This window comes from Mirounga leonina, unplaced genomic scaffold (genome assembly GCF_011800145.1).
Source record: "Mirounga leonina isolate KUSES-001 unplaced genomic scaffold, KU_Mleo_1.0 Mir_82, whole genome shotgun sequence".
In the NCBI taxonomy this organism is placed as follows: Eukaryota; Metazoa; Chordata; class Mammalia; order Carnivora; family Phocidae; genus Mirounga; species Mirounga leonina.
The window spans coordinates 14,928,385-14,940,601 of NW_023270825.1; the positions used below are offsets into that span (position 1 = coordinate 14,928,385).

The following is a 12,217-nucleotide window of genomic DNA, read 5'->3' on the forward strand; positions in this document are numbered from 1 at the left end:
TTATATGAAAGTATATTGTTAAAGTTATTCTATTTTTATTATTAGCTACTGTTGTTAGTCTCTTCCTGTGCCTAATGTATAAATTAAACTTTATCATAGGGATGTATGTATAGGAAAAAATATAGTATATATAGGGTTTGGTACTATCCGTGGTTTCAGGCACCACTGGGGGTCTTGGAACCCATCCCCTGCAGACAAGGGGGGATGACTGTGTTCTCTTTCTTCTTCCCTGCCCTACTGTAAAAGGGTTCTCTTTCCATCCTCCTATCTTCCCAATATAGTTTAATTAGATCAACAGTGGATATTTACATGATTTTGACCAGGCACATGCTCTTTATAACTAATCCTGTGATCTATGATTACCTCTTTCCTACACTGATTTTTGTCTTACTATATGTTTGTGTCTCTTTTTCTGATTCTTGGGGAGTTTTATATTTTTGTGTTGGGGGTTAACTTTATAATCATACATAACAAACTTAATTTCTCTTCTTTAAGCAGTATTTATTAGTTCCCTATCGTAGGCGATGACATCTCTTCTTCTCTCCACACAATTTTAATTGACACCATCCTTTTGATGTTTATTTTTAAATTATTAAATATGCTTATGGTTCTATTCGATGATTTGCTCACTTCAAATGGTAACTCTTGGCTCTCAGCTATTATGTATAATGCAGTCAGTGAACTTAGCATCTCAACTTCTTTCGCTCTTGGGCTGTGGATTATTACTCACTGACTGTATCATTCTATAATGTCAGAGTATATGATTTACATTCTGTTCTGTTACCCTGATATTCGCATTTGTTTTAGTCACAGTTACAAAGTTACATATTGTCAGTGTTCCTCTCTAGTCCTTCTGTGGCTTTCCCCATCATCACTTGCTCAGCTGAAACTTATCTTCAAGTAGTTGCCTTAAGATATAACTCATGGAGAGGCGCCTGGGTGGCTCAGTCATTAAGCGCCTGGCTTCGGCTCAGGTCATGATCCCAGCGTCCTGGGATCGAGCCCCACATGGGGCTCTCTGCTCCGCGCGAGGCCTGCTTCTCCCTCTCCCACTCCCCCTGCTTGTGTTCCTGCTCTCACTATCTCTCTCTCTCTCTGTCAAATAAATAAATAAAATCTTAAAAAAAAAAAGGATGACTCATGGGAGCAATATTCCCCAGTCCTTGCACTGCTCAAATGGCAGCCTTACCCTCCTGGGGCAGTGTGGCTGGAAATGAAATTCTTGACTCACATTTTCCTTTTTGAGGGTCTTCTGGGTGATAATCCACTCTTTTCTGATATCTGTGCTGCTGTGGAGAAACCTGATGCCAGTCCAAGTTTTTCCCCCTTTTATAAATGATTTCCCCTTTTTGCTTGGCTACTCAAAAGAATATTTATCTTTCATCTGATAATACTATTAGGCTTTGTCCCTTTTATTTCAGGAGAGCATTCTTTTTTTATTCTCTTTTTTAAAAATTTAAATTCAATTAATTAACATATAGTGCATTATTAGTTTCAGAGGTGGGGGTCAGTGATTCATTACACCCAGTGCTCATTACATCCTGTGCCCTCCTTAATGCCCATCACCCAATTACCCCATCCCCCCAGCACCCTTCCCCTTCAGGAAAGTGTTCTTGATTGTCATCTTTAAACACGTTCTCTGCCATATGGTTTTGGTTCTGTTCTTTGGGGATTCTGACTATACGTGTGTTGTCACTTCTTTCCCTGTCTTCTGTGCCTGTCATTTCCCCCTCTACTCCTTTTTAACTCATAAAATGTGGTTTCCATTTTGTTCATTTTATCTTCTCTATTCCTTTCCTGTTTTTGCACGGTGCATATTTTGCCATGTACTTCCTCCAATTTTATTTTCATTTTTGTGATCATTAGGGGACTTTTTTCCCTTCGTGGTTCTTTCCTGAATTCCATTAGCTCACATTCCATTTTTCCTTGTTATCTCTTCGATTCTTTCCTGATTTCTTGCTTTTCTGCTTTGTGGTTTTGCTGTGAAGGTTCTTGGAGGTGATTACTTCATAATTGGTCAAACTTTTTGCCTGGTTGGGGCAATATTTTTCTGCTGAGTGTCTTTCATCCATTGGTAAGTGTTGCTGCTCCTTCCACATTAAAAAAAAAAAGCAGAAGTTTTATATTTATGCTGGATGATTTCCCTTTTAAATACTTGATGCCCAACAAGCTGGATATTCCTGATACAGCTATCTGCCAAATGATTATGTAGGGCTGGGGAGAGGAGAGCCAGGAGAGGTAGGGTAATTTTCCAGGTAGCACATCCCCAACTTTTCTGCTGCCAAAGAGAGAGGGTTGCCTGCAAATGTGACCCATCTATGTTATTTTTTGTTTAGTCCTGCCTCTTTGATTTTTCTGAACCAGATCATGTTCAAGGGGGCTTCTGCTGCTCTCTCTATTCACCCTGTTTTCTATACTTGGTGCAAACAAGGATATCTCTTTTGAAGTTCAGAATGAGACCCTCGCCTTCATAATTGGATTTTTGCTGGCATTTTCTAGGGTTTTCCACCGATGGGCCCTTTCTTCCTTCTCTGTGCCTCTTCTCTTTATTTTTTCCCATATGGCATCCATCCAACTTTTTTGGTAATCCTTACACATATGGGGGAAGCTATGGATAAAATTCCTCTCCCAGTTCTGTTGAAAATGAGAGTTTTCTGCCCCTCTACAAAAGTGTTGTCACACTGCAATAAAAATCCTCATTCAGAAGAATGGGAGACACATAGCATTGAGAGGTGGGGGGATCTCATCATTAACACCCTTTATGCTCTCTGGGAGGACCTCCCTCATCTGTTGCTCTCTGAGGCCCAGCTCTGCCTTCTGGGAGGTTCTTCCCTCTCCCTAACCCTTCACAACCACCTCTTATGTGGGTGTTGGATAGTGTGCCCTCCTTGGGGGACGTACATCTTTGATGATCAATTTCCTATTGGTGCAAATTTCAGAGGCTAAGGATTATTGTAGAGGCACAGGCTTTTGTTACTGTTTTTAGACCTAGCCTTTAGGACCTGTGTTGTTTTATTCAAAAAGTTATATGCAATAAGAAAATTTGGGATGAAACAGAATTGGCATTTCTTTTTAAAAAGTCTTTTAATCTAATTATATGACATACCATGTTCACACTTGCAAATATACAAATATATTAAGATTGACTATTACAAATATTGGAGGTATGCATTGCATTAGTGGGTTTGGGGCCTAGGAGCCTTTTGACACTCTAGACCAGACTGGATCATTTTAGTCCACAATCTTACAGCTCCAAACACAGGAAGCAGGGTGGCCTGGTACCATTTGGTATAGAACTCAATGACACTCTAGAGCATCACTGTAGTGGGTCAGAAAAGACCAGTCTCAGGTTAAATTGTGTTCATCAGCCTGGTTTTACTAAGATGAGGAAATGTGTCATGCATTTTAGGAGGATTTATTGTAGAATAATTAAAACTGAAGAAGTCTGAGCCACTTCAAGAGGTACATTTTGGGAAATGTCCTCCAGTACTCAGTGTTGGATCCATGAGACATTAGTGTATGTTAAAGAAGACAGAAAAAGGAAAATCCTAATTTTCTTGCTTTATAAAATAGTTAAATCAGTAGTCTGTAGGAGGCACTGAAAAACACTATAGCTTTGTTGGAATGCACACTGATGGTATTTATTGTGTCAACTTGTTAGGGTCCCAGGGGCTTGGTTTATTAAACAACAGTGTTATTGACCACATGACCTTATGTGATGGGGAATGGTGGTGCCATCTGCCTAATGAGAAACATTTGATATGTAACATTTGCTGCCCTTTGTAATGTATGTACGCTGGAATCTTTGAGTTTGAGCAAATCACTCTTAGTCCTTGGCTTCTGCTGCCTGGTGTCCATTCACTTATACACTCTTCTCTCCTGATAACCAGTTCCTAAGTGTTCTTCTTCCACAAGCTTGGCATCCAGGCTTCAGGGGATGAATCGCATTTCCTAAACCAAGAAATCTAGTGCTTTGCCTGTGTCTGGCCACAGTCCTTAGTTCAGAGGTGGACGTGAGATCTAGATTAGGCCAATTAGAAACTCAGTTCCTAGGCTTTTGCTTAAGCTTTGGAGGAAGTGACTTCCTCTCTTTCTTCCTGGAGGTAAATCTGGAAAGAGATAGTAGGCCCATGACTGGCAGTCATGTTCTTGGCTAGAATTCAGATAACACTAAAGAAGCAACAGAAGAAAAGCAGAATGATAAATGGGGTCCAGCTAACATCTTGTGAACTTTGGATGAAGTTACCCACAAAGTGTTAAGAAATAAATGCTGAATCCCTTATTTACTGTGGGCAGTGTGTTTCTGTTTTTGTTCAAGCCAGACTGCCTTGGGTTTCTATGATCTAAAACTGAAAAAATCCTAAGTAATAACACATTTACGGGTCAGAGATCACGGAGGGCCCGTAAGTGTCCTCTGGTCTTGATGGGCTGTGCCTGACCCTGCAGTCGCAGGTGCTATCCCCCACCTTCTTTGGGCCACTCACTCTTGATGTCTTAGGCAGAACATCTGATTGGATGAGACTCTGGGTCAAGGCATTTTTGTCCTGGCTGCCTGGGAGGCAGGACACTATGTCATATCTATGCATGGGATGAAGACCCTTCCCCAAAATCTGCAGGGAAGGTGGGTGCTGAACAGCAAACTACCATAAAACAAGCATACAAACAAAAAACAAATGAAGATAAAACCCAGCCCCAATTACAAGTCCACTTTAGTATCATGGCTCAGTATCATTCCTAGAGACTGGGTCTTTGTTCCACGCAATGGGTAAAAGCACTATTTTCTCTCACTCTCTCTCTTAATTGAGAACTAAAGCATTGTAAGTTGAAAACCATTTAGCCGGCTAAATTTTAACTCTAGAGTGGAGGATTTTTTGTAAAATCATACAGTTAGAGAATTCTAAATAAAACCTGAGTACAATGATGGTAGTAAGAATAATTATTTGGTGGTGAATTCATTCATCACATATGGTAGCAAGGCTTTTAAGAAAACTCAGGACCCTTGAATTCTTCCAGTTCTTGAGAAATTTTCCACTATTTACGAGTTGTGCAGTGGGGTAGCTGGAGCTGAGGAGCTGTCTTTTCATTATTTGTGAAATACCCAAACATTAGCCTGCTTACTTGAGTTCATATAATTTGTGACACAATAATGTAAACATTTCCCCATATTATTAAGCTTCTTTGAAAAACATAATTTTTATTGGGTTCCATTGAATACACTACCCACACCGTAGTCACATGTTGTTGGAGGCTTAAGCTCTTTCTATTTTGTGATGGTGTAACATCATGCTGAAGATCTTTGTGTGTCAAGTGTGGTCTTCATCTCTGGTTGTTTCCTTGGGAGAATCCCCAAGGAACTGTGGTGTCAAAGAGCATGGACTGTTTAAAGGCTTGCCAAATTGCTTTCTAGAAAGACTCTCATGAGCCGCATGAGTACCTTTCAGACACAAGAAAAATGTGTTCATTATTTAGAATGTGTATAGAGAGGTCTTAGGAATAACAGTCTTTTCTGAAAAGCAGCGATACTACTCAGTATCAGAGGTCTCTTTTATCTGAAGATATCAAAGTACTTCTTTTTAAACAATGTTTTCTTATGTTCACATATACAGGAAGGCTTACAAATGTGTAGCAAAAGGGCATATGCTCAGGCACTTCTCCAAACTAGGAGCAATGCCAAGGAAGACTAGACCCTGTTCAGTCTTTGCAGAGGGCTCGCTGTCCCCGGTCCCCTCTCTCAGTAACTAATTCTGATGTGGGAAAGTCCCACCTGCTCTTGACTGTTGACTCTGCTGGTGGGTTCCTACCAACTGGGGTTTCTAAGCTGGAGGAATGATGCTCACTCCTTTGTTCAGATGCTTTCCCACAAGCCATTATTTGTAAGGGCAGCAAATGATGGCATTCTTATCAACAGCTATGGAATGCTAGTAGACTTTAGTCTTTGAGACATTTTCGGATTGAACCATCTGACTCTACTCATATCAGACAGAGCACCTGGTCAGGTCCCAGACTGTAGCTAGTAACTGTCACTTGCCCGTTGGCCTTAATTAGGAGTTGTACCTGCCAAAGTACCTGAGCAGCTATTTCTACTTACACAGCACCTGAACTGGGTGCTAACCTGTGGCTTTGGAGATAGCTGTCATTGGGGCTAACATTTACTGAGTGCTCACTAGGTGCCAGGCACTGGGCTCCACGTAATTATCTTAGTCTCTCATTAAGCATATCCAGTAGGTACTGTTAATAACCTCAGTTGACCGATGAGAAAACGGAGGCTCCAAGATGTCAAGTAACTTGGCCAATATCTCACGGCTAGTAAGCAGTGGAGCCTAGCTACATTCACCAGGATCAGCTACGTAATGTGTAGGGCCCAGCGCAAAATGAAAATGCGGTCCCTTGCTAAAAAATGGTTAAGAACGTCAAAATGGCAACAGCAGCTCAATAAACCAAGCATGGGGCCCTTCTTAGTGTGGGTGCACAGATTTCACCCCCAGAAAGCCGATTTAGCACATATAGACATTCTGGGTCTAGAACACACACTCTTAACCAGTTAACAGGGTTGAACGGCGCATGGTTTGGCAAAGATCTGACTTTGGCATGTAAATAGCAAATGGAAGTGTTACACATGAGCTACTCAGGCAGCCTCCTTTAAACACCAGCTTTCTCTTCAAAAAGGGCCTGGAACTATTTTCTGGCCAAAGGTAAACACAGTGAAGCCCTGCCTTGGTCCTTCTCATTCATAACAGACACTTCTTGCCGGGCTGGTCCTCTCTGGCCAGAAGTCACTCTTTTGACTTCTTTTGCTTTCCTTAAACCAGTTCTCATGTTCTAGGCTAGTTCTCCCTGACCAATTGCCTTTCTCGCTGCCATGTCACCCCATCTCATTTCCCAGCGTTGCTGCCCCTAGCTGCGCCGAGAGATGCCCACACCCCAAATGCAACGGTGGGCCCATCCAACTCATGGATCCAGCCCCACTGGTGGTACAGACATTCTGTTCCTTGGCCTGGCACTGTGGGAGAACAACGGAGTTTCCAGATGGAAGACAGGAACCAACCATCTGTTTTCTCCTGGGGCTTAGTTTTCCCGGAGAAATATTGCTCAGAAGTGATTCCTTCCTACAGAAAACCCTGGGCAAGATAGATGATAATTGCTAATACTTACCAAGTATTGCATCATGATTTGTGTCATGATTTTTTGTATTTAATCTCCACAGGCAACTCATACTTTGCATGTAACCCATTCCATCTTTTTTTTTTTTAACAAAAGATTTATTTGTGTGTTTTTTTTGGGGGGGAGGGGTAGAGGGAGAGGGAGAGAGAGAATCCCAAGCAGACTCCATACTGATCGCGGAGCCTGATGTGGTGGGACTTGATTCCATGACCCTGAGTTCACGACCTGAGCTGAAACCAAGAGTCGGCGCCTAACCGACTGAGCCACCCAGGCGCTCCTCATTTCATCTTTAATAGCAAAAGGCAGGTGCTATCTTTAGCCCCATGTCAGAGGAGGAGAGTGAGGCAGAAAGGTTAGGGAAATCCTCAAGATCTGAGAGTCAGGAAGTGGAAGCGTCAGAACAGGAAGCCCTGCAGTCTCCAGTCTTGAGCCTATATGACCACCACCCCCTCCTTCAAAGTTCTGCCAAGGATCCTGGATGGATGGGCAGAGCAGTCTAACAGTCTCGATAAAGTAGAGCCAAATATCCAGGCATGTGGCCCTCCTGTTGCCTCAGAGCAAAGCTCCAAAATGTTAAAAGTCTAGAATGACAGTGTTGAGGGTTCCACTGGGACAGCTTTTCCATATAGTTCATCAGAGGCAAGGGACACACACACACACACACACACACACGTACACACACACAATGCACAAACACAGCATTACTCAAGAATGGCAATTACCTTATGCCCAGTATGAAGTGATGGCCTTAAATATATTTAAAGATTTATTTGAATTTTACTTCACTGGTGTCCTTACCCAAGAGCTTTGCTTTAACTTTATCTTAGTGTTCTAGTCTGTGAAACACTGACTAAATAAGGAGCCAATTGTAGTAATAATACTGCTAGTAGTAATACTGCTTTGCATTCGTATGGTCCTTTACAGTTCACTGATTTTTCCACATGATCCTCAAGCCCCTCTAAGGCTGGGATCTGTGGAGGTTAAGTGACTCTGGGGACAACCAGATAGAGTGAGGTGGAATTGGATCTGGACCCTCTGTCTTCTCTCTTCTTTGTCATGCCCCTTGGATGATACCAGGAAATTCCCTGAACACAGTCCTTACCCAGGCAGTGGGGCAGGTCCTCACCAAAAGCTGGGGGAAGAGTGTGCACCTCTTGTTGGGGCTAATGAGATGCCTATTCAGCAATTTGTTTGCCTGTGCTGTGTCTACAACATGCTTCCTTCTGAGATATTGAGACGAAAAGAGAACCTACCTTCCCTGACAGTGATCGGTCAACTCTGAGACAGTCAAGCAAGAGTCATAGATGTTTCCATAGGTCCCCATCGACCTGAGTGAAGTGAAGCTGTGTAGGCACATTTATTCCCTTTTCAGTGTCAATCAGATTATTCTAAAGGGCAACACTTAGAAAAAAAATTTTTTTTTTTAAAGATGTTATTCATTCGAGAGAGAGAGAGAGGGAGAGTGAGCAAGAGCAGGGGAGGGTGCAAGGGAGAGGGAGAAGCAGATTCCCTGCTGAGCAGGGAGGCTGACATGGGGCTCGATCCCAGGACCTTGGGATCATGACCTGAGCCAAAGGCAGACGCTTAACTGACGGAGCCACCCAGGCGCCCCTAGAAAAATGGTTTTGTCCAAGTTCCTGAAAGCACCTGAAAAAAGTTCCAAGAGTCTCTTTTGCACAATTAAGTGAAAAGGGTGCTGAGTAAAAGGAATGTAAGATGAGGAAGGCTTGCCTGAACACTCATTTGAGAAATGGAAACTGGAATTTAGATAATTCCTGATAAAAGGTTTGAATGATTCTGACAAGAAAATTGAAAAGGAAAATAGCCAGGTGACTCATCACCCAAAATCAGACAGCAGCAGCGAGAGTTTTCTAGGCTCATCGGAGGTTCGGGATGGGGCAGCATCGACATTGGCCTTGGCTGTGCTGCATCCCTAACATGCTCACAGCCTTGAACCCAGTAACTCACTCATCTCATGGATTTAGAAACAGGCCCCACCTGAGTTACCCTAATATGGGAGAACAGTTGGGTGACTATCCAGATGCTAGTTAGCATAACATTGCAGTACTCATTGACATGAAACTGGATATCAAGCAATTTAGATTCTCATCTCTCTCTATATCATGCCAATACCATAGCCTTTTTTTCCCAGCACCACTTCCGTTAGCCCCATCCATATAGAGGAAGCCCAGTGCTCACTATACAGAAGTTACTTACATAATTGCAGAATTCTTAAGAATGCAGATGTTGGTGTTTTCAAGCACTATTTGAAATACATATTATAGACATGGCTATAAAAAGATTCTTTTATATTCAGACATCCATTCCATCAATAAACATATATTTAGCGCCTGATAGCCCTTGATGAAAGAAGTGGGTGGGAAGAGAGGCATGACCCAGACACGATGAAAGTTCCCAGTAAAGAGAAAAAGAGCCAAGTAGAGCTAAACATCACTGTCAATGCAGGAAGAGGCACTGTTTTCCTTCCCTGTTCTTCTGTTTTCAGGCTTCTCAGGGCTGTATGATCCATGAGTCCTTTCTGAATTTGTGCTAGACCACATATCCTGCCTAATGCGGAGCACCCATCACCCTATAAAGCCAAATGTTGAAGACAGCCAGTCTGTCAAGTGGAGGGGTTGCTCATGGGAAGAGACTGTAAAGGAGAAGCTCTTTTCCAATCTAAAAAGGGCAATGGTGAACGCTCCTTGGATCTTCAGGTCTCCCTGAACCTCTGAACCAAGATATTTGGTGTTTCTGAAATGGATGATACTTGTTTTCATCAGCAGTGCAATTCTGGGTGACTACGAATTTCCTAAAATGTAATCTAATTAAACACATTAAGATCCAGGAAGGCTGGATCTCCTTAAAACTGTTTCCAGGGAGAGAAAGGAGAGAAGTAATGGAACAATGTTCTGAATGTTAGATTTTTGATGATGCTCTGCTCCCGGAAGCTTGTGAAGTGGGGGAGCACAGAAACCCTTCAAGAAATCTGTGGATTCTTTTGTTCAGCTCTCTGATTTCTCTACCACCTCACCACTCTCCCTTTCTCTTTTTACTGTTTCTCACCAGGGTATGGGAATATTGCTCCAAGCACTGAAGGAGGCAAAATCTTTTGTATTTTATATGCCATCTTTGGAATTCCGCTCTTTGGTTTCTTATTAGCTGGAATTGGAGACCAACTTGGAACCATTTTTGGGAAGAGCATTGCAAGAGTGGAGAAGGTCTTTCGAGTGAGTACTGCATCTATTTCAACCCTAAACTCTGCGATCCAACTGGCTTTTTAGCCTGATGGGATCCAGAGGGAATGATTACGGTGTTATCATATCATTGTCACTTTTAACGGAAGAGTTTAATGTTATAATTATATTTTCTGTTTTGGCCAATGGTAGTCACAAGTACTGTGCCTAAACTTCTCTTTATCAGTTTCCTTATTTACAGTGGTATTTCTGGAATCACAACACAAGAGGGTTAAGTATAGGTGTGCCAAAACAAGGTTTTCTAAAGATGAGAGGCATATTCAGTTCCATCTTAAAGACGGAAGATGGGTTTCTAAGTGTATTTGCAATAAAGTAGAGAAGTAAATCCATTTGTTTTGTTATTGGAAATTCTTCACTCCTTTTTATTTCCAAGTCCGGGGTCTTTGGCTGATCCTGGCTTCTAGGACCTCTTCCAGAAGCATGCGTTTTCCAGATACTGCGTCGTGCTTTGTATCCATCTCTTCATGGCCCCACCCTCTCTGTCCTCTCACTTCTGAGTGCTCTCTCAGCAATAGTACACTGATGTACTAATTTATACTAAGGTGTTGATGATTGCCAATATCTTAGTGGGTTTTTTTCTTCCTGAGAATACTTGCCTTTAACCAAGGGACAAAAACTCAACTCAAGGAATTTATTTACTAAAGGTGGCATTCCTGTCCTCAGCGACAGGTTGTGGAGCAGATGTGATTGGCTTGGGGTTCTCAATGCCCTTTAACTAACACTTACTCATATGATCTCACAGAAAGCTTGTTTGACTCAGGTGTAACATCATTTCTGCTCTCTTTTTCATTATTGACCTAGTTCTCGAGTCTTTCAAACCTTCTTCAGGGAGTTGTTTCTGATGATGACTTAATTTTTAAAAATGACAATTTGAGACCGTTTCAGAATCTGGCAATGATGGGCAAAGATAGATCAGTGGTGAGTTCTAATGTGCACTTGTTTTTCTGAGACAAGAAATCAGGACTTCTCTTTAGAAAAAGACAGGGGACCTCCCCAGGTGAGCGGTTTCAGGTTTGTGAGCATGGGAGAATGGAGCAGGAGAACTAGCTTAGAGCTGCCTTTTATGAGCTCAGTGATCCTGGGTGAGCGGCCTCAGTTTACTCATCGGTGAGAAAGAGGAAGGTAGAATTCGAATCCACTTTAGAAGGTTTTGAATGTGATTAAATGAAATAATGTGTGGAAGAGAGCTTGGCACAGGGCCAGATATATAGAGTTCATTCAGATCTGCTGTGTATCTGTCTCCCAAAAAAAGCCCTTATTAGCAGCCTAGCCACCCATTCAGATTTCAATTGAGGAGCTCAGCAGCGGCGTGTGGATGTTCCTGGAATGTCCCCCAACCTTTGCTCCCAGGTGCTGGCTTGCCCAGCTGGCTCATTAGAGCATGCACTTGGGCTCAGTGGTCACCATGGAAACCGTCAGAGCTCAACTTCTCTGCTTCTCAGATGTTTAGGTTTCCCTAAACCAGACATGGCAAGGCTCCATCTCCAAACCCGTCTCCAAGAGCTGCTTTGAGCTTCTCGGAGGTGCCCTGTTAGCCAGGGCCTCATGGCCCTCCAAGGTGGAGAGGATTGAACACTCAGAAGAACAGGATTCAGATGGAAAAATGACTGCTCCAGCATTTTTAATTTTATGTAGCTGCTCTAGATCTCAGTTTCCTTATTTGTAGAAAGAAAGGGTTGCACTAAAAGCTTTTGAAGTACCCCTTTTAGGAAAAAAAAATTAGTTACTATATTCTAAATGAAGGAAGAGATTGCAGTCATTGTGACCACATCTGCTACTGAATTTGGGGACTTAGTTTC

General features: G+C 42.4%; 1 protein-coding gene across 1 annotated transcript in view; it reads left to right on the forward strand.

The window, feature by feature from the left end:
- The window catches only part of KCNK10 (potassium two pore domain channel subfamily K member 10), a 122,265-nt gene that overhangs the window by 74,869 nt on the left and 35,179 nt on the right, over positions 1-12,217 (forward strand). Inside the window, exon 4 of the mRNA XM_034992235.1 lies at positions 10,231-10,391. Within this exon, the coding sequence (XP_034848126.1) occupies positions 10,231-10,391 (161 nt within the window). The remainder of the gene's footprint in view (positions 1-10,230; positions 10,392-12,217) is intronic.